This window comes from Pteropus alecto, unplaced genomic scaffold, assembly GCF_000325575.1.
Source record: "Pteropus alecto unplaced genomic scaffold, ASM32557v1 scaffold109, whole genome shotgun sequence".
NCBI classification, from domain to species: Eukaryota; Metazoa; Chordata; class Mammalia; order Chiroptera; family Pteropodidae; genus Pteropus; species Pteropus alecto.
In genome coordinates this window covers 1282163-1305641 of record NW_006494608.1, presented here as the reverse complement: position 1 = coordinate 1305641, position 23479 = coordinate 1282163, and the positions used below count along the sequence as shown (strand labels likewise).

Sequence of the window (23479 nt, the reverse complement as noted above, 5' to 3'; positions counted from 1 at the left end):
TTCTTCATCCTGTAGAGTTTGGAGCTGTTTTTTTTTTAGGCTTCAGCCTCTCATTTTCCACCAAATTCTGTTCTCCTCCCCAACAAACTGTGTATACTCTCAGAATTCTGAGGGCTTTACAACCCAGGAGGTCCTGGCTTCTCTTTCTTTCTGGACTGACAGCCTTCCTGACCCCTCTGGCCTCTGAGGCCAGCTGTGCTGAGTTGTGTTCAAGGCCACTGTTCTGGGCTCTCTGCTGATGTTAGGATTAGGGTTGGGAGTAGGTTGAAAGCCTTTATTGGAGGAGTCTTCTGAGAGCTCAATTAGCACCTTTCTTGGGCTGCTGCTAGGTGATTAACATTCTGTCTGAATAGCTCTATCCCTGTTTTTTGCTGCCTTCTTCCAGGCTCCTTTCTGTAAGTGTCTCCTAGATAGGAGCTAATAATTCCAGCATCTGCCTAGAGAAAGTCCACTTGGTATTGCTTGTTAAGTGGAAAAGAAAAGTAATATGTAGAGGAAGGAAAATGTTACTGTTTTAGATCAGCTGCTTATTTCTTATCATCATCACCAGAAAATGAGTGTTTAGCTCTTCCTTTGGGTAGTATAGTGGGGGGACAAAGAGGCAAAACCTTTGGGTTTATCCACAGTGTATTTTAAAGGATAACCATTAGGATAAGGCTGTTAGTATTTGGTACCAGCTGAGGGGTATAGGAAGATAATTCTATTTTAGGAAGATAATCCTGATAGCAGTTGATGAATAGATTCAGGGGATTTCATGTCAGGGCACCAAGATCATTAGGTTTAGATAGATGGTTGAGTTTAAGGATTGATTTGCAAAAGAAAGGTAAAATGAAACAATTGTCTAGTTTAGCTTTTAGCCTGTTGCCCAGAATTCGTTCGGTGTACATGTGTGTCACTGGGTACCTTCTAGCCCATCATTTTTGTTTCTACCAGAACATCACAATTTTTTTTATTGTGGTAAAATATACATAACATAATATTTACCACTTTAATCATTTTTAAGTTTGTGATTCATTGGCATTAGGTACATTCATATTGTGCAACCACTGTCACCACCCATCTTTAGAACTGTTCATCATCACAAACTGAAACTCTGTACCCATTAAGAAATAACCCTTCATCACTCCCTTCCCCAGCCCTCCTAACCTCTGTTCTGCTTTCTCATATAAAAGGATACTACAATATTTGTGATTTTTGTCTGGCTTATTTCACTTAGAGAACAGCACAATTTTATAACTTATATTTTCATAATTCGAAGTTAGATTCTTTGAAAGATAGAGTGTGAAATTAAAAAATATTTGAAAACCAATGACTCTAAATTGTAATAATTGTAACCTTTCTCAAGTTTTCTTGCCTCTTGGATCCCTTACTGGGGATGTTTCAGGTCATGTCTTGTTTGCCTGTCTGTCTCTAGAGCATTAAGCAGAGAGACTTGATGAATGAATGAAACTAAGAAATAACAGAACTGGCTAATTCTCGAAGTCATTCATGCATTGCTTTGGTAGGATTGTGGGCAAATTCACAGCTATGTTTGGGAGGTTTGTGCTGGTGCTTAGTGCTTAGGATAAGTCTGAGAGTGTTCTGGGGAAATGTTCTTGATTGATACCAGCATCCATGGGAAGTGCCCCTGAAAGCCTGGTTTTCCCTGAAGACTCAAGTTTCTGAGGTCTGCATGCTTTGAAGTGTCAGATTCTGGCACTGCCTGCTTTACAGTGAGAAGCAAGAGTATAATTTGGTTTAGAGTTTGGGGATTGAAATTGTTGGATGGGGACTTATGTTTTTGTTTTAATCAAGAATGTAAGTGGGATATTTGCCCTTTACCCCTCGTGCATATTTGAATGAATTCTAAATAAGAAAAAAAGTTTCTTAGGTTTAATGTAATTTTCTGAAAAGATAGTTAAGTGTCTTTTTAGAGTTCTGGAGTTGGGGAATAGGAATGTGTGTGTGGTTCATTGGCACAGTTGTCAAAGCCTGTTTTTGCTAATACTGATAACTTAATATCAAGGACTGTCAGGGATGGTAAGGATGTTAGAAGTTCAGCCTCTAAGCCTCAGCGTTCTTATCTCAGGGGTATTTAGGAAATTTCAAGATGCTACCAGTAAAGCATTTAGCATTATGGTAATATATATAATAGATAGATAAAGATAAAGATGTCAGAATAGTGACTGTTATTAAGTGGCGTGTGACCAAAAGAGAACGATCAGGATGGTAAGTGGACTAAAACCTTGAACTGAAGCTAGTTAGCACAGAGTAGAAACAATTTAGAAGGGTAGGCATGATATGTGTCATTAACTCTCTGGGGAACTATGAAATAGTAGTAGAATAATTGGCTTTTTAATGTATCATGTTGGTGATACCAACATAAAGTTACTGTGGATAGATTGTAGCTCCAAATTAATAATAACTTCCTAATACTTAGAGTAACATTAAACTAAGTAGGCTGCATTGGAATGTAGAGGAGGTTCTCATGTTCATCATGGTTAATGATATAACTACAGTAAAATAATTACATGTAACTTTCATCTCCATTTTACAGATGGCCTTTGAGAACTGGGACTGTATTGTTCACAAGGCTGATCCCCAGGCAACCTGTGCCACCTGCCGTGTTCTTAGTGATTGTCCATGAACAAAATTAAAATGTTTTCAAACACCAGATTTGTATTTATCCTGCTATCCAATTTGCATTGAGTAATATATGCATCTAACTTTCTTTAAAATGTTCATTTTTTTTTCTTGAAAAATATTAGTTATATCTAAAATGTCCCTTTTTTTTTGTTTTTCTTTATCTTGTGGATTGTAAAATACTTACATTCAGTGTCAGCATATTAGTTGTAACCTTTTATTGCTATTGATATCTATAAGTACGTTAAGTAAATCTTCATTTTGCTGACCTCTTTGAGGATGCGTGGCATCAGCACATTCTCCCTTTCAGTGGACAGGTGAGAGATTAGCAGGATCAAGTCAATTTTTTTTCCTTTTTGCTTTGTTTTTTCCAGAGCAGCAAGATTCATTATCTAGCAAGAGGAAAACTGTGTTAAATGGCAGAATTTGTCTTCCAGTTAATGGTTTAAAGAGTAGATGTAAATTATACAGCTTGTTTGCACACTGTCTGATACGTACCACTCGAGAAGAATTCTTTTGTAAGAGCTGTTTAAGCAAGACAATCATTTTAATTCAACCAGGTTAATAGCATAATAATTAATAGCACAAGAGCTTTTCATTATAAAAATTGGCTTATAGATAATTTGAGATGGCAATTTCCTCTTCCCTTCTGAGATTAGTAAGGCTGCTTTGCCAGACCAATTTGCATTTTTAGCAAGAGAAAAGCCTTCCATGTACTCACATAACAATTCCTGGCATCATTTGTTAACCTGCTGACCACTTGGAGGTCAGCGGGAGCAGTGGATTTGTGTGGCCCCAGAGTAACCATCTCAGTCCTTCAGGGTGTAGAGAAGTAGGAGTCCTGTGAGAGTCAGACTATGTGGAGTCATTTAAACTGTAATTGTAAATTACCTCCAAAAAAGGGCAGGTAGGTATTGGTGGTAGAGACATGAGGACTCTTCACTTGAAAATATTTTTTATTCTTTTGTCATCTGTTCTGACCCTTTCCCCTCCCTCTGTGTTTTGTAGGAAACCGGGTCTTTTGAAGAATCTACCGATGAGTCTGAGGTAAGGTGGTGGTGGTTCAGGAGCTTGGGGTTTTCTAGCTAATCACGTTATCATCGTGAACTTGTTTTGCCTTGCTAAAATGCAGCATTCCCAAGGCTGGGTGGTAAAGTAGGGCCATAGAGGATTGTGCCTTGAGGAAGAACATGCTAGTTGTCTTTAAAACTATAAAATAGATCAGCTTAAAAATAAACAGGGAAAGAATCAAAAAATTTTCTCTTCATCTTGAACAATATTTTAACCTGAAGCAGTAGGAAAATTGATGCAAAATTTTACAAATTAATCTTGATATTAAAGAAAAAAATCCATTGTAAGTTCAATATTTATTCTTTCATCATTCTTTTAATAAATATGGCATGCTCATTGATATAATTTCTGAATCATTGAAATTATAGTGTATTTCATAAAATCAAAAGGAGGTAATTACCTTAAAAGTTGTCGGGAGCTAAGTTGTATTAAAGACTGTATTTTAAGGAGAAAAAAATAATGTATAAGGAAAGGCTTTTTAAAAAATTCTTTTTCAAGACTATGCAGAAGAAATGTTTAAGCATAATGCAGATTAATTAGCTTACTATTTTATAGATGGACTAAAAATAATTATATTTTTTCCTTTTAATATTTAGCTCAGAGGAATATAAATGTATCTATGGTAACCTGCTAGAAATCCATAGCAAAATGATTGCAATTTTTATAGTCTATTAAACTTGGGTTGATATTGCATATAGTTATTATATGAATTTTGTTTGCTTTGTCAGGGCAAATGTGGGCTTATACACTTACTCTAGAGAACATCTTACATATTGTACCATCATACATTTGTAGTTTGACTAGTCATGGTTCCTAACATTTTCACTACTAAGGACCTCTGATACTCTTTTTAGGGCTCCTAGTAATGCATTACTGAGTTTGCTTATAGCTAGGATATAATATTTGTCAATTTTAAATAAAATATTGAAAAGTATTTCAGGTCACCATTCTTATTTTTGAATATCTCTAGTTTACTGAGAACCCTGTGTCTTCAGAAACACTGGTACAGAGTCCTGCAGTGTTAGAGCCCTGTGTAGGTATTTTATTTCAGAGGTGAGGAGGATGTTGACAGCCACCTAAATCTAAATCTTTCTGCACATCTTTCAGCTGCTAAATGGATCCACAGGAGAGCAAACAAAAGCACACATACCCCATGCTTCCAGCATAATTAGGAAGCAGGGAGTAATATAAACTTCAGTATAAGTGGAGAAATAAATATCTGAAACCAGCAGAGCCAGCTCTAGATTGATCGTGGAGCTGAGTGAGTTAGACAGAGACTGGATGGAAATGAAGAGGGTCCAGCTGAGCCTTAGAGGTGGCAGAATACAGATGAAAAATGACCTTGAGGATGGAGAGGGCTCCACCCTGAGTGGAGAAGTAGTGCATGTCAGGGATCTGGTGGATCTGAGCCCTGGCTATTGGGGAATTTAAAGGAGTGGACATGAAAGTGTGTGGAACCAGAGGTGACAGTGTTAGGATGAGACTTCTTCTAAAGAGGAGGGGGAGGCATCCCCTGGAGGCCTGGTGGTGAAGAGAAAAGTGAAAAGCAGGAGAAATTAAGGGTGCCCAGAAATTAAAGAATAGCATAAAAACAGGAGACTGACTTCTGCATATCTCTCTCCCTCGAGCCCCCACCATTCTACTTTCCCCTCCCCCTCCTCCAGCCCCTCAAAATGCCACTAGTTAAAGAAAATGCACTTTATTTGCCAATGTAACTGAGAGACCTAGTAAATTACCCAAGTACTTTGCCCCCTCCATAGGATCACCATTGTTGCTATCCAGGAAAATCTAAGACATTTAAAAATAAACTAAAGATAAAAGGATTAAGATATACAAATTACCAGTTATAAAAATAGTCACTGGGATATAATGGATGACATAGGGAATATAGTTAATAATGTAACTATATGTGGTGTCAGATGGGTACTAGACTTATCAGGGCGATAGTTCATAAGTTATATAAATGTCTAATCACTATGTTGTACACTTGAACTAATATAATATTGTAGGTCAACTGTAACAAAATTTTTTTTTTTAATTTAAAAAGAAATAAAAATGAACTGAAACACCAGATAGCATTCCTACAAAACTATTATAGAAAAAAAACAATGTGAGAATTAAAAATTTTTAGCTGAAGAAAACACTGACATAATATTTCATCATAAGTCTTTAAACAACATTCGCAGATGTCAAAAGCTATCTTAAACCAGAGCCAACCTGGTGCTCTAACCTGAGGGCTTGGAGAGATTCCCCACTAGCTCTAGGAAAGTAGCTGCTCTCCCAGATATTACTGATTCTAGTGTGTTTCTGGACCAGCAAAATAGTCAAGCTGCTGATGGACCAACTTTAGGCTTTTAAACATAGTGAGTTAGTTTGCAGTCCAATCTTGGAAAAGTTTGTCTTGGATTTCTTCCTCAGTTTAAATCATTTTCCAGTTCCAGGATTGATATTGTCAGATACCTCTTGATTGCCAAAGAGTGTTTATTTTTCCTTTTCTTCCTCAGTCTCTTCTTCCATTGGATTTTGTAACTTAATTAAGCTTTCGCAAGTTGGGAACTTCCTTTGTATACTTACATCTCTCCTTTATTCAAGTGCTCAGATAATTTCCATTTCTATGAACAATGATACTTAATACTTTCAACCATGTATTATAATTTATTTGTCACTTTATGAAATGCTACACTTCATATAGACTGCACTTTTTATATCAGGAAGACCATAGTTTTAGGTTATTCTGAAGTGATTTAAATTTTTTTATAATTTATTTTTAATTTTTTTAATTGTAAAATAAACATAACATGAAATATGCCATCTTAACAACCATTTTTAAGTGTACAGTTCAGTGTTATTAAGTATATTCACATTGTTGAACAGCCTATTTCCAGAACTTTTTCATCTTGCAAAACTGAAACTTTACACCCATTAATAACAGCTCCCCATTCTCCTTCCTGCTAGTCCCTGGCAACTACCATTCTACTTTCTGTCTCTATGAATTTGACTAGGTACCTCATACAAATGTAATCATACAATATTTCTCTTTTTGTGTCTAGCTTATTTCATTTAGTATAGTATCCTCAAGATTTATTTTGTTGCATGTTTCAGATTTCCTTCCTTTTAAAGGCTGAATAATATTCCATTGTATGTACATTTTGTTTATCCATCGATGGACACTTAGATTGCTTCCAACTACTGTGGAAGCAATAGGTACAGTGAACAATCCTGTAGTGAACATGGTTGTACAAATATCTCTTTGAAAAAACTGCTTTATTTCTTTTGGATATATACCCAGAAGTAAATATTTAGATCACATGGTAATTCAATTTTTAATTTTTTGAGAAACCATCATACTGTTTTCCATATAGGCTGCACTATTTTATGTTCCCACTAACAGTGCACAAGGGTTCTAATTTCCGCTGCCAACACTTTCTTTTTTTAATAGTAGCCATCTTGACAACTGTGAGGTGATTTCTTATTGTTTTTTTTTTTAAATGTAAAACAGCTTTATTGAGGTTTAATTCACATACTATACAATTCACTGATTTAAAATGTACAGTTCAACAGTATTTAGTATATTCACAGAGTTGTGCAGCTATCACCAAAATCAACTTTAGAACATTTTCATCATCCCAAAGAGAAATCCTATATCTGTTAGCAGTCATACTCCCATTTTTCCCCAAACTTCCCAGCCCTATGAAACTAATATGGATTTGCCTATTCAGGACATTTCAAATAAGTGAAATCACAATATGTGGCCTTCGTGTTTGGCTTTTATCACTCAGCATAATGTTTTTAAGATTCATCCATGCTGTGGAATGGATTGAACCTTCATTTCTTTTTGTTGCCAGATATCCGATTGTCTGGATATACCACATTTTATCAGTTCATTAGTTGATGGATGTTTGGGTTGTTTCCGCTTTGGGGCTATTATGAATAATGCTGCTACGAACATTCATGTACAACTTTTTGTGTGGACATATGTTTTCTATTCTTTTGAGTATATACCTAGTAGAGGAATTACTGGTTCATATAGTAACTCTATGTTTAACCTTTTGAGAAACTTCCAGACCGTTTTCTAAAATGGCTGCACCAATTTACTGTCACCAACAATAACTGTATAAGAGTTCGAAGTTTTTCACATTCTCACCAGTGTTTGTTATTTTATTTTATTTTGTTTAGAGCTGTCTTAGTTACAGCTGTCTTAATGGATGTGAAACAATATCTTATTGTGATTTCATTTTGCATTTTCCTGATAATTAATGATGTTGAGTATTTTTTTATGTGCTTACTAGCCATTTGTAATTTTTTTTTTTGAAAAAAATTCCTATTCAGGTGCTTTATCCTTTTTAAATTGGATTATTTGTCTTTCTGTTATTGAGTAGTAAGAGTACTTTGTATATTCTATACAGGTCCCTTACCAGATATATGATTTGCAAAGATTTCCTCTTATTCTGTGGGTTTTCTTTTCACTTTATTTAAATAACTTTTTAAAAACATTTTGTTTTATTATTAGTTTCAAGTATACAGTACACTGGTTAGACATTTATATAGTTTATGAAATGATCCCCTTGATTACTTTATCACCCCTCTGGCTCTACACATAGCCATTACATTACTGCTGACTGCATTCCCTATGCTGTGCTCCCCATCTTTAACCCTTCACCCCTTTCTCCCAGCCCCTTAACTGCCATCTCCTTTGGCCATCACCAGATTGTCCTCTGTTTTCAATTTTTTTTTGTGGGTCTATTTTCAATTAGTTTGTTCTTTTTATTCCTTAGATTCTGCATATAAGTGAAGTCATATGGTATTTGCCTTTCTTTGAGTTATTTCGCTCAGGGTAATAACCTCTTGGTCCCTTTCATTCAACTTAATAACCTCTAGATTCATCCTTGTCATTGCAAATGATAGGATTTTTTTAAAGGTTGAGTAATATTCTGTTGTATATATGAACCATAACTTCTTTATCCAGTTGTCTGTTGATGGGCATTTAGGTTGCTTCCATATCTTGGCTATTGTAAATTGTGCTGCCATGAACATACAGATGCATAGATCTTTATGAATTACTGTTTTAGTTTTCTTTGAATAAATACCCAGAAGTGCAGTTGCTGGGTCAAAGGTAGATCCATTTTTAATTTTTTGAGAAACCTCCAGACTGTTTTCCATAGCGGCTGTACCAATTTGCAATCCCACCAACAGTGTACGTGAGTTCCCTTTTCTCTGCATCCTCGCTAACACTTATTTTTCTTTGATTTTTGATGATACTCATTCTGACAGATATGAAGTTAAATATCATTGTAGTTTTAATTTGTATTTCTCTGATGGTTAGTGACCTTTAGCATCTGTTCATGTGTCTGTTTGCCATCTGTATTTCCTTTTTGGAGAAATATCTATTCAGGTCTTCTGCTCTTTTAAAACTGTATTGTTTGTTTTTTTTTTATTGTTGTATTTGTTCTTTATATATTTTGGATATTAACCCTTTATCAGATGTATTATAAGTGAATATCTTCTCTCATTCCGTAGGTCATCTTTTCATTTTGTTGATGGTATCCTTTGCTGTGCAAAAACTTTTTAGTTTGATGAAGTCTCATTTGTTTATTTTTTTCTTTTGTTTCCCTTGCCTGAGGAGATATATCAGAAAAGAAATTACTAGTAGCAGTATCAGAGAGTTTACTGCCTATGTTTTCTTTTGGAAGTTTTATGGTTTCAGGTTTTACATTTAAATCTGTTCTTGTATACAGTGTAAGAAGGTGGCCCAGTTTCATTTTTTGCATGTATCTGTCCAGTTTTCCCAACACCATTTATTGAAGACTGTTTGTACCCCATTATCTATTCTTGCCTCCTTTCTCATATATTAAATGACGGTGTAGATGTGGATTTATTACTGGATTCTATTCTGTTCCATTAATTAATGTATCTTTTTATGCTAGTATTATGCTGTTTTGGTTACTGTAGACTTATGGTTTCATATCAGGTAATGTGATACCTCCAACTTGGTTCTTAAAATTGCCGTGGTTATTCGGGATCTTTTATGGTTCTATATAAATTTTAGAATTATTTGTTCTAGTTCTCTGAAAAAGGCCATTGGTATTTTGATAAGGATTACATTGAATCTATAGATTGCTTTGGGTAGTATGGCAATTTTAATGATCTTTATTCTTTCTTTTTGGGTATATACCATACCCAAGCATGGTATATGCTTGCATTTATTTGTATCTTCTTAATTTTTTTTTCCAATGACTTAACATTTTCTGAGAACAGGTCTTTCACTTTCTTGGTTAGTTTGATTCCTAGATATTTTATTGTTTTTGATGCAATTGTAAATGGGATTGTTTTCTTAATTTCTGAAAGTTCATTGGTGTATAAAAATGCAACTGACTTCTGAATGTTAATTTTGTATTCTACTACTTTACTGAATTCATTGATCTGTTCTAACAGTTTTTTGGTGAAATCTTTAGGGTTCTCTATATATAGTATCATGTTATCAGCAAATAATGAGAATTTTACTTTTTCCTTTCCAATTCGGATGCCTTTTATTTCTCTTTCTTGTCTTATTGCTGTGGCTAAGACTTCCAATACAATGTTGAAGAGGACTGGTGAAAATGGGCATCCTTGTCTCATTCCTTTTCTTAAGGAAAATGCTTTTAGCCTTTCCCCATTGAGTATGATGTTAGCTGTAGATTTGTCATATATGGCCTTTATTATGTTGAGGTATGTTCCCTCTATTCCCACTTTGCTGAGAGTTTTTATCATAAATGGATACTGGATTTTGATGAATGCTATATCTATCGATATGATCATATGATTTTTATCTTTCAATTTGTTAATGTGTTGTATCACATTAACTGATATGCAGCTATTGTACCAACCTTGCATCCCAGGAATAAATCCAACTTAATCATGATGTATGACATTTTTAATGTATTGCTGAATTCGGTTTGCTAATATTTTGTTGGGGATTTTTGCATCAATGTTCATAAGAGATATTAGCCTATAATTTTCTTTTCTTTGTAATGTCATTGTCTGGTTTTGGAATCAAGGTAATGGTGGCTTTATAAAAAATATTAGAGAGCCTTCCCTCTTCTTGAATTTTTGGAATAGTTTGAGAAGAATAGCTGTTAATTCTTCTTTGACTGTTTGATAAAATTCACCTGTGAAGCCGTCTGGTCCAGGACTTTTGTTTTTTGGGAGGTTTTTGATTACTGATTTGATTTCGTTAGTGGTAATCAGTCAGTTCAGATGTTCTCTTTCTTCTTGACTCAGTCTAGGAAGGTATCCATTTCTTCCAGATTGTCCAATTTGTTAGCATATAATTACTCATAGTATTTTCTTATGATCCTTTGTATTTATGCGGGGTCCATAGTTCTCCTCTTTCATTTCTGACTTTATTTACTTGAGTCGTCTCTCTTTTTTCCTTGATGAATCTGGTTGAGAGTTTACCAATTTTGTTTATCCTTTCAAAGAACCAGCTCTTGGTTTTGTTAATCTTTTGTATTGTTTTTTCTAGACTTTATTTCATTTATTTCCATTCTGATCTTTAGTATTTCCTTCCTTCTACTCACTTTAGGCTTTGTTTGCTGTTCTTTTTCTAGTTCTTTTAAGTGTAAGGTTAGATTGTTTAAGTGTAAACTTTTTCTTGTTTCTTGAGGTAGGTCTGTATTGCTGTGAGTTTCCCTCTTAGAATTGCTTTCGCTGTCTCATAGACTTTGAGTTGTGTTTTCATTTTCATTTATCTATAGGCAGTTTTTGTTTTCTTCCTTGATCTCATTGTTAACCCACTCATTTTTATTTAGCCTGCATGTGTTCGTGTATTTTTTTTTTTTTGCGGCGGGCTCGGGGACAGGAGTGGGCAGGTCTGGGGGCCAATCAAATGCAAAGGACAGACCAATAGGGCTGGAATGCCATCTGCTCTAGGAGTCCTGGGGGCTGTCTGACGGGGTCCCTGAGGTGGTCAGATTGTGGGTTGGGAGAGTTCTTGGGTCAGGGTGGGAGAAAGAAGTTTGGGCTCAAGAAAAGAGGGTAGAATCCTTGCAGAGGGGCTCCCTGTGGCTCGTAATTGATTTCTAGTTTTATACTATTGTGATTGGAGAAGACAGTTGTTATGATTTCAGTTTTCTTATATTTACTGATACTTGCTTTGTGGCCTAACGTGTAGTTTATCCTGGAAAATGTTCCATGTGCACTTGAGAATAATGTATATTTTGCTGCTTTGGGATGAAATGCTCTGAAAATATCTTTTAAATCCATCTGATGTAGTGTGTCATTTAAGCCCACTGTTTCCTTTTTGATTTTCAGTCTGGAAAATCAGTCTATCGGTGTCAATGAGTGTTAAAGTCCCCTACTATGAGTGTATTACTGTTAATCTCTCCTTTTATGTCAGTCAATAATTGCTTTATGTTCCTAGGTGTTCCTACCTTGTGTGCATGCGTGTATGTTTACTGGGGTTATGTACTCTTGATGTATTGATCCCTTTATCATTATGTAATGCCCTTTTTTGTCTCTTTTAGCCTTTGTTTTAAAGTTTGTTTTGTCTGATATAAGTATTGTTACCCTGCTTTTTTTTTTTAATTTCTATTTGCATGAAATATCATTGGATCTGAGGTTGGTCTCTTGTAGACAGCATATGCATGGGTCTTGTTTTCTTATCCATTTGGCTACCCTATTTCTTTTGATTGGAGCATTTAATCCATTTACATTTAAAGTGATTACTGATAGGTACATAGTTACTACCATTTTATTATTTGTATTTGTTTTTTCTTTTATCTTTTTTACTCCCCCACACACATTTTTTTACAGAAATCCCTTTAGGATTTCTTGTAATACTGGCTTGTTGCTGATGAATTCCTTAAGCTTTTACCTATCTGGGAAACTCTTTATCTCACCTTCCATTTTAATTGAAAGCCTTATTGGGTAGAATATTCATGGTTGCAGATTCTTGTTTTTCATAACTTTGACTATTTCTTGCCAGTCCCTTGTGGCCTGCAAAATTTCTGTTGAAAAATCAGCAGACATTCTTATGGGGATACCCTTGTAAGTAACTAGCTGCCTTTCTCTTGCTGCTTTTAAAAGTCTCTTTGTCTTTGACCTTTGGCATTTTAATTATGATGTGTCTTGGTACAGGTCTGTTTGAATTCCTCTTGTTTGGGACTCTGTGCTTCCTGAACTTGTATGTCTGATTCCTTCTTCAGGTTAGGGAAGTTTTCTGTCATTATTTCTTCAAATAGACTCTCAATCCCTTGTTCTCTAACTTCTCCTTCGGGTACTCCTATGATACAGATATTGTTACACTTCATGTTGTCCTAGAGGTCTCTTAAACTATCCCCATTTTTTTCATTCTTTTTTTTTTTTCTTGCTGTTCTGATTGGGTGTTTTCGCTACTTTGTCTTCCAGTTCACTGATTCAGTCATCTGCTTTGTCCAGTTTCCTGTTGAATCCTTCTAGTGTGTTCTTCATTTCAGTTATTGTCTGGTTCTTTTTTTATGGTTTCTAAGTTCTTTTTTATGCTTACTATCTCTCTGTTGAGGTTCTCATTGAGCTCATCCATTCTCCCCCTTAGTTCATTGAATATCCTTATAACCATTATTTTGAACTCTGTCTCTAGAGGTTGCTTGTCTCCATTTTGTTTGGATTATTTGCTGTAATTTTCTCCTGTTAATTCATTTGTGTCATGTTTCCTTGTTTTCTCATTTTATTAGCCTCTGTGTTCATTCATATGTGTTAGGAAGATTTGTTTCATCTCTTAGCCTTGGCCAGATATCTTTATGTAGAAGGTGTCTTGTGTGTCCCAGTGGCACACTCTCCCTAATCACCTGTGCCAGGGGCTCTGGACATGATTTTTGTGTGGGTCGTACGTGATCTTCTGTTGTAGCTAAGCTTTTATTGCTGTTAGCACATCAGTGGATGGGATTAATGCTCCGGCTGACTAACTGAGAATTGGCTGTGTCCACAGGGTATGAGTTGCTGTGTGGAGTCTGACCCTACAGAGTTGGATTTGCCCTAACAGGCTTGTGTTCTTGAGACCACTCTTTGTGTGTATTGCTTATGGGACTAGTCAAGATTTGCTCTGTTGTGGTCTAGTGCCAGCCTCCAACTGTGTTGGTTTTGTGGCCCCTTTGGTGTGGGGGGGGTGGGTGAGGGTTCCCCCAGTAGGCCAAGGTCAGCTGCCACCTTTAATTGCTCAGGGCTACCTGTTGAGAGCTACATAGTGATCCACAGATGTTTGCTGCCTATGCAGGATCTATAGCTAAGTGGAAGAGACAATGCTATAAGCTGCCGTCCAGTTACTCCTAGTACTGGGCCTGGGGCGGTTTAGCAGAAAGACCAGTGCTCAGTGCCTGAGGCTGCCTGTCAGTTGCACATAAGACTCCGCAACTGGAAGAGTTTCTGGATGATACGTGCATGGTGCAGTGACCTAGGGAGTCACCTGGATATATTGAGCAGATTTCCCCCTGCCATTGCAGTGTCAGTTTATATGCCACTGGTGCTGTCTCTGTGGTTTCTTGTAAAAGTCTCAGATTGTAGCAAGGCCAGCTGCTACCCTCATCAGGCGTCAAACACCCAAGATTTGTTCAAGAATTGCTGAAGTTCATTGGCAGGGGTTTGTAGCATGCCACTGAATGTCTCTCCTGGGATGCATGAGCTGTGCATGGGCTGCACAAACTGAGTGCTGTTGTTTGCTGTTGAATTTGTGACCCAAGGAAAGTACATGCTTGGGACTGGGTTGCCTGGGAGCAGGCTTGCCACAGGTAATTTGTGGGTTAGTTGGAGGGGTGTCTCAGTGAGGCATGGGGCTGTCAGGCCTACACAGCACCAGATTTGCTGCCAGCTCTGGGACTGCGGGTTCCCACCAAAGTAAGATATTATTGCATGAGCTACTGTCATCTGTGATGGGCACACAAAATCTCCTGAGATCTGCCTTGAAATGAAAAGCCAGACTATTTTTCAGATGGCATGTTACTTTTGAAAAGCATAACAAAGAAGTATGTTATCTTCAAAATAAATTCATTCCCATTTGACACTCTTAAGATCTTTACAATTCCCAGGGAAGAGATGACTCTGTGGTGTAGGAGGCAGCACAGTACTATGGGAACACAAAGTGAATGATTAGTCAGAATGGCTTTATTTGGAGTCTTCAAGAGTTAATGTGCAGGATGAGTCCAGGCAAAGAGGCTGGGCACGTCTTTGAGAAGGAGAGAACATACGATGCAGAGACCAAGTCATAAACATGTGTGGTGCACATTCAGCCAACCATGAGGCCTTCAGGGTGTCTGGAATATAGGAGGAAGTTGAGGAAATGAGGCTGGACAAGGAAACTATGGTGACGTTATGAAGTTCCTAATGTGTCAAACCAGACAGTTTGTACTTAATCCTGTGTACGTTGGAAAGCTAGCCAAAGCCTAGATTGTTGGGGGTGAGGGTAGGAGCTGGTGACAGATGAACTGGAAGGAGACACCCATGGCAGGAAGTTCTAGCAAAAGTCCCTATAAGAGATAGTAGGGATATAGGGGTCTGGGCTAGACAGTAGCAGAAGGCAAAGAGGAAATGCTTCTCAAGTTCATTCAATAGGAAGTATAGGATAATATGTGAGAGATGAGCTAGATGGAGGAATCAAGAAGATTCCTAAGTATCTAGCTTAGTTGTGTTGTAGGAAACTGAGTAAACTCCACTTTTAGGCAGTTAAAGGAAAGAGACTTCTAAGCCTAAAGATTGACATCTGTATATTCAGATAATTTATTTCTGAATAAAGTGGTACTGTTTAATCCATTGAAGACTCCTTTTATAATGGTTTTGTTTAGGGTGAAACAAATAATATGCTTTCATATTAAATATAGTTTTAAACAAAAGCAGGTGAGCACACTAATATGTGGGATTTGATTTGATTTGATTTTTAAAGTCCTACAAGTTACTTCTTATAGAGGAAAGTTCTGAGCTGCCTTTGGAGCAATGGTGATATAGTGGAACGAGCAGTGTTGGGACTCTATTCTGATAATAAAGAGCATTACAATAAGAAACATATTATTTAGTATAGGAAACAGTTCTTGACACTTTGGTAAGCCCTTTAGGGATATTAATCAGCCCTATGATTTGGCCATGATTATAGCTTCTGTTTTGCAGATGAAGGAACAGAGTTAGAATGTTTAGTTAATTTGCCCAAGGTCACCTATTTAGTAAATGGATTTAAACCCAGTCATCCAGCTCCAAAGCCTGGTCATCTAACCTCTCTAGTTCGACTGCCTCCAACTTCACTTCAGTGACCTCTCTAATTTTATGCCATACTCTTCTTCTGTATACCTTTGTAGAACTGGACAAGATTAAAAAAAAAAAAAAAATCTTCCTTGGAACTCCTCATGTATAAAATGATATTTTGGGTGATATTATAGATTTTGACATTCAACTAGTAGGAAAAGATATCAATTTCAGAATCTTTGAACTTTGCTTTATCTTCTGGAGAATAATGAATTGTCTGGCTAATTTATATGTAACATTAATAATTCTAATGAAATTCCTATTTTACCATAAAACAAATAATGTTATTTATCTAGAAAATAATTATTATAAACACTTATAAAATAGTTATTTATAAAACAAATAATGCTCATTATAAGTTATATTCCCTTTGAAAAATACATCTAAGGTCAAATAGTAAATATTTAAAGCTTTGCAGACAAAGAGCCAGTATTGATGATATTATATAGACATATAACCATATAAAAATGTAAAAACCCTCTTGAAGCCTGTATAAAAACCGGCATTTGGCTGGATTTGGCCGTGGTCTCTAGTTTGGTGATTCCTAATTTAGAGTATAATACAGCTTTTCTCTACCCTCGAAACTCCACATTTAAGCATAGAAAAAATGACCATGAGACCATATTTTCACTGGGTTATATGGTTTTTTTTAACTATTATTATTATGTTCTTTCATTTTCTAAACTTCCCATACAAGTGTGCATTACTTAACACAATAATACTATTTTTTTTTAACAAAATGTATTAATCTCTGTATATATTATAGTAGTATTTTTTGTTGATGTTACAGAACTTTTGGGTTGCAAAGCTATGGAACCCAGAATGAAACTGCATGTCCTACCTTCCCCACCTCAAACTCTAACTAGGGATTTAGGGAAAAGGTTTGGTTTTTTTCTCAGCCTCTTTATTTTATCCAAGATTTTATATAAAGACAAAATTATTTTTAATAGACATTTTTCTTGAGATTTTAAAAAAGTTTTATATTTTGAGATAATTGTAGATTCACATGCAGTTATAAGAAAGAATACAGAGAGATCTGTATACCCTTCACCCAGTTCCCAAAGGATAACATTTTGCGTGACTCTGGTTCAACATCACAACTAGTAAATCCACAAATATTATCTAGATCTCACCAATTTTACATGCATTCATTTGTGCATGTGTGTGTATATTTCGTCCTGTGTGCTTTTATCATGTGAAGGTTCATGGGACCACCACTGCAATCGAGATACAGAACAATTCATTATAAGGTTGCCTTATGCTTCCCTTCTATAGCCACTCATTCCCCCACATTCACCCCCTGGCAACTGCTGATCTGTTCTCCATGTCTATAATTTTGAGTATATTACTTCTTCATGGTTACTTTGCGTATTAAAATATACATATATAACTTATCACAGACTACTGGTATCCATGATATTTTATCACTTTTGGTCAAGTGTAGAAACTTTACTTCCGTTTATGTTTATAAACACAGTTGTAAACACAGTTGTCTTAAAAATTTACTTTCATTGAGCACCACATTAGTTGGTATTAAACTTTTGCTTCAGCTGTCAAATGTGATTTAAGAAATTCATGAAAAGGATAATTAACTATGTTTACCCCTATTTTTCACCTATTCCTATGTTCTTTTTAAAGTTCTAAGCCTTCTTGGATGTTATCTTAGATGTTCTATCTCCTGATCCTTTCTGTTTGGAAAACTTCCTTTAGCCATTCTTTAGGGATAGATTTGCAAGCCACACATTCTTTTAGTTTTTCTTCATTTGAGACTGTCTTTATTTCCTTTTTATTTTGGGGGATATTTTCACCAGATATAGCATTTGTGTTTGACAGTTCTTTTCTTTCAAACCTGGGAAATGCTGTGCCACCTCCCTCTGGCCTCTCATTTCAAATGAGAAATGCGTTGTTATTTGAATAGGTGCTCCTTCATGAGTCATGTGTCATGTTTCCCTGGCTGCTTTCAAGTTTGTTTGTTTTTTACTTTAGTTTTAAGAATTTTAATTATAATGTCTCTTGGTGTGGATTTCTTTGATTTATCTTTTTTGTGGGTTTGCTCAGCTTTTCAAATCTATAAAATTATGTCCTTCACCAGATTTGGAAAGTTTTCAGGCATTATTTCTTTGAATACATTTTCAGTTGCGCTCTCTTTTCTCCTGCTGGGCTTTTTAATGTGAATGTTAGCCCTTCTGTTAATTGTTCCACAGGTCCCTGAAACTGTTTATTTTTTTCAGTTAATTTCTTTCTCATTCGGATTGGGTAAATGTTATTGATCTGTTCTCAAATTTATTGGTTCTATCTTCTGTTAACTCTGCTCCGCTATAGAGCCCATTGAGTGAGTTACTTCCTTTGGCTATTAATATTTTCCAGTTCTAAATTTTCCAGTTTTAAATAACTTCTATTTCTAAGGTATCTTATTGCTTTATATATTTCAAGGGAATTTATAATTGCTTGTTGGAGCACTTTTATGATAGCGCTTTAAAGTCTTGCCAGATAATTCTAACATCTCATTCATTCTTATACATTTTAATAGAAAATGATATTTAATAATGAAGAATCAGTTCCTTCAGTTTTTCAGCTCCATTTGCTATGTGCCATGTGTCGTGCTAAGTGCTTTACATAGATTATCTCATTTAATAAGAACCACAATCTTATCAGGTACTGTATGAGGCAGAAGAGGCTGGCTGTGCTGCAGTAACAGTTCCAAAATTGTAGTGGCTTAGCACAGCACAGATTTATTTATGAATAGATTCAGTGGTGCAGGGAGAGGAAATTATGACATTAACAATACAGAAGTGTCATCATTTTCCGTAGGCTATTTTCCTACTTATGGACCAGTGTTCCGTGGAATACTTTGGTCATACAGCTGGAGACTGAAGCAGCTGTTTCATGGAGTTATGTATTTTTTCAAACCCTGCTTACTTTGAGTAAGCTCTTTGCATATTATTTATTTGGAGGTGGGTTACACCTTTTCTTAGAAGAGTTTAGTGTGTTGTAGAAAGAACTTTGCAGTAGAGGTCTCAAATTATTAATCAAACATTTCAAGATTAGATTTGTACAGCAAAGAGCACAACAACAAGGGAAAAACCATCAGGCTAAAGAGGGGTGACAAGAAAAGAGAAGAATACCTAATGGAAATTCGTATGTAGTAAGATCTGCTTTGTACCAAATATAGGTTCCAGGGACCTTTTGTTATTGCAGAAAGCAACTGAATAACTAAACTAAGGCTTAATGTGCCTGAAATTGTTCCTTTGAAGCAATGATTGCATGTAAATTACATAATCTTCCCTGTGCAATGGTATGTAATTAACCAAGTTAATTAGCGTCACCTTGGTATAACTTTTGTTACCATTATTAATAAACTTGCCTCCTAAATAGATGTTCATTCAGATCTGGCTTAGTTCTTGCAAATATCACAAGTAGGAGGCCTTAAATATGTTATATATTTTAATTTTAATAAAGTGGACTGACATAGCTGAACCTGTTTAAAATCTACATGCAATTTATGTTGAATGAGAAATTAATATTAAAATAAAATATAACTTCTTGATGTATCAGCCACAAGGAATGTCCTTTTTCAGTTTCATTGAATAGAAAACCAGTCATTGTGAGAAATCAGAAGATAGCTTTTTTTAATCAGAAAGTGCATCACACAAAAATTATTTATTTATCTTACCTGGTGGGTAGAACATTGTGAATCATTTATTGAAACTTAAATTGATTCTTTATATGTATTAATTTTAATAAACAATTTGATAGCAACTAGTAACTAAAATGGTAATGTACCTTGTTATGAGATTCATTGCTGAGAAAAATGGAGTATGGTATTATAATATCCTTCAAATTTTGTATTAAAAATTTGCTCTTTCATTTAATGAGCTATTAATATTAACAGGTTCTGCTGATCATTGCATCATTCAGGCATGGATAAACATTCCCTTTGAAGCATATATTATCAAAATTATATGTTTGGAAACTTAATAGAAACTTTCTGGATACAAATACAGCTTTGTGAACCTGTATTTCTTCTGCTAGAGATCGGAAAGGTAAACATGACTCTGGTATGATATATCTTTGAACAAAATTTATAATTTCATTACCTAAGAGAAAAATTACTTTAAGCAGTCCAAGATAGACTGATTGATCATTATATTTATTCAGCAAATATTTATTGTGTACTTTTATCTTCTGGGTTCTAAGATACACCAGTATTTGATGAAGGAGGGAAACAGTAAGCAAAAACATATACATCAGGTGGAAATATATGTTGTGGATAAAAAAATAACATTGGGTTAAGGAGATTGTGGAAGAGGCTGAGGAGGTACTGTTCTGTCCTAGTTGGCCAGGAAAGGCCTCTCTAATGAGATGACATTTGAGTAAATATCTGGGGGGAAGGTCTTGTAGGTAAAAGCAAGAGCAAATGCAGTCCTATCAAGTGGGGTCATGCTAGATATCTTCGAGGATGTGAGTGGGGCTGGAGCTGAGTGGTAGGAAATGAAGGAATGAATGGCCAAGAATGTAGAGCCTGTAAGTCAGTTTATGGACTTCAGTTTTTTTTTTTTGTGAGTTGATTGGGAAGCCAGTGGAGGGTCATTGTTTTAGTAAGATACTGTGGATGCTGTTTGAAAAAAATCCAAGGTGGGTGGTAGCAAGATCAGTTTAGGCTTTGGCTAAACTGGATAAACATTCCCTTAGAAGCATAAGTATCACTTCTACCTGGAGTTGATGAAAGATTTAGGGTATTTTTGAGGTAGAGCCAGTATATTTCCTGACTAGGATGTGTGAGTATAAATGAAAGAGGGAAACCAAGGTCAAGCAACTGGAAAGGTAGAGTTGTTTACTGAGACAGGTGAAGACTGTCTAGGACTGATTTTGGCATTCAGGGTGAGGTGGTGGGGATGGGGTAGATCAGAAGTTTCAATATGGGTATTTTAAGTTGGAGATGTCAATTAGACATCCAAGTAGAAATGTTAAGTAGGTAGTAGGATAGAGAAGGCTAGTGTAGGTTTGGGCTGGAGAGAAGAGTTTATGAGTCAGCAATTAGGTGGCGTTTAAAACCATGAAACTGGTTAAGATCATTTGGGGCATGCGGTCAGATAAATAAGAGGTCTGATGCCTGGACCTTGAGGGTACTGCAGCATTTTAGAGATCTGATAAATGAAATAATCAAACGAGACAAGGAAGGAGTAGCCAGTGAGGGAGGAAGAGAACCAAATGAGGTTGGTGTCCAAGAAGCTGAGGGAGGCATGCGTCTCAGGAAGAGGGGTGTGGTTGACTATGCTAACCGCTGCTGAGTAGAGGACTCAGATGTGGTCTCGGGAGTCACCCTTGGATCTGCAAAGGCGAGGCCGTTGGTCATCCTTACAAGAATAGTTGTGGCGGCTTATGGTGCTAGAGGTGGTGATGCGGCCTGACTGGAATGGGCTCATGAGAGAATGGGTTGGCAAAATGTCTTTGATACTCTCAGAAATTCTTGTACTGTGCATTACCAAATGGTAATATCTAGAATTCTCATAAGGGACACATAAGTAACTGTTAACGGAGATAGTGTGTGTTTATTAGTACTTTGCCTGTCATTAAAAGGTATTTATTAAACTTGCTACTGCTGCTCTTTTGTTAATTTTGTTTAGTTCTATGCCAGGTACTTTCATGAGGGCAGGGACCACTAGGGTTTCACTATCAGAGCTGCTTGGGAGTGAATAAATAGATTGATTTCATTAGTTCTCACAGCAGTTATATGAAACTGGCATTGTGTCCTTATTTTGGAGATGGGGACACCAGGGTTTTGAGAGGTCCCTTTGTCAAAAATAAATACCAAGGACCACCCCTTGCCTCTTGACTCAAGTTGAGAAACTTTTATCCCTCAAAAGGATCATGATTTAATTTAGGGATAGGCAAGTGAGAACTGTCTTTTAGCTTTGAGTTTGGCTTGGGGCACCCAGCTTTGTGGCCCACCATTATTTTTATCCTCTGATCCTTATGTTATTCTGATAATAGGCAGAATAATGGTCTGTCACAAAAGATGTCTACCTTCTGATCCCTGGAACCTGTGAATATGTTATGTTACATAGCGAGATAAATTAAGGTTGTAAATGGAGTTAAGGTTACTAATCAGCTGACTTTAAGATAGGGAGATCGTTCTGGGTTATTCAGGCTGGGCCAGTGTAGTCACAAGGGTCCTTACAAGTGGAGGAAGGAGGTAGAGAAGGCCAGACTGTGATGTGAGAAGGTCCGCACTCACCCTTGCTGGCTTTGAAGGTCGAGCAGGGAGAAGGGGGGCCACAGCCAATTAATCTGGTGACTTCGGATAGATGGAAAAGACAAGGAAATGGATTCTTCTGTAGAGCCTCCAGACTAGCTAGCATCTTGATTTCAGCCCAGTGAGATTTATGTTGGACTATAAGATGCAAACTGGTGTCACTTTAAGCCACTGAGTTTGGTAATTTGTAACAGTAGCAGTGGGAAACCAGTACAGTAAATAAAGTGATTGGTAATCTTGTTCTCTTAGTACTTTTCATTAGGCCTTATTTCTCAGGGTTTGGGTAGTAAAAATTTATCCAGCAAGGGAAAACATACAGAAAATAGTTGTAATGAAATTGCTCTTACTGTAGGGAGCTATATTTATAAAAGTGTGTGTGTCTCTTTTCTGATAATTGTTCAAGAATGTTGTTTAAATGGTAATCGCACTTGACAGGGCTTGATTGTACCCTGTCAGGACTTTAAGGCATTCCTTTCCTGCAGACTGAGTTTGATTGGTGATATTCTATTGGAAACTTTTGCATTTAAATTTTTACATGAGATGGCTGGATTATGTGGGTTCCCCTCCCCTGCCCCGCCTCCCTTTGATGCACTCTTTGGAAGTTTTCTTATCATGGTTTTGAAATGAATTGAGTTTTTAATATTTCTCTATTATGGGACAGTTTAAATAACAGGAACTTTCTATTCTTTGAGAGTTGTTAATAGAACTTGCTGCTAAAACTGTGATGCCTTTTTGCAGGAGATAGGCTATAGTACTTTGATGACATTTCTCTATTTTGTGATTTCATTATATTCTATTTGTCTTTAAAAGTGTTAATCCTTGGCCTTATTAATTATTCAGTTTTCTGGTTTATTAATGCATTTTTCCTTTTACCTTTATTAGTGTTCTCTGGTTCCCCGCGGTGCCCACCTTCCTGCTCTCAGTGTTCTCTTTGTCCTGCGATGCTTATGGCTGAGACTTCTAGACCATGGCTAATGTACTGCCCAGCTGTTAGGGGCTGTCGTTTCTGCCCATAGAAGAAAGATGTACACCTTTGGTGGCCAGGGCAGAAAGTGTGGGTATGGAGAAACAGTGAGTAGAGTCTGCAGACTGTCACCTCCTTCTGGAGAACAGACCCTAAGGAATGGGTGGCAGTCTGTTCTATTGAGAGGGGCAGGCTCCAAGTCATGGGCTCAGAGGGTTGGTAGGAGAGCTAAAAGCATCTACGTTTTTGTTCAGGTGGTTTGTTTTCATCAAATAAATCAAGGCGTGTCATGAATTCTAATTTATATTACATGTAAGTATTAGCTT

General features: G+C 36.4%; 1 protein-coding gene across 2 annotated transcripts in view; it reads left to right on the top strand.

Annotated features, from left to right (window-relative positions):
• The window catches only part of VPS41 (VPS41, HOPS complex subunit), a 167008-nt gene that overhangs the window by 4918 nt on the left and 138611 nt on the right, over window positions 1-23479 (top strand). For both annotated transcript variants that reach the window (XM_025041919.1, XM_006925337.3), the window contains exon 2: window positions 3631-3669. In XM_025041919.1, the coding sequence (XP_024897687.1) occupies window positions 3631-3669 (39 nt within the window). The remainder of the gene's footprint in view (window positions 1-3630; window positions 3670-23479) is intronic.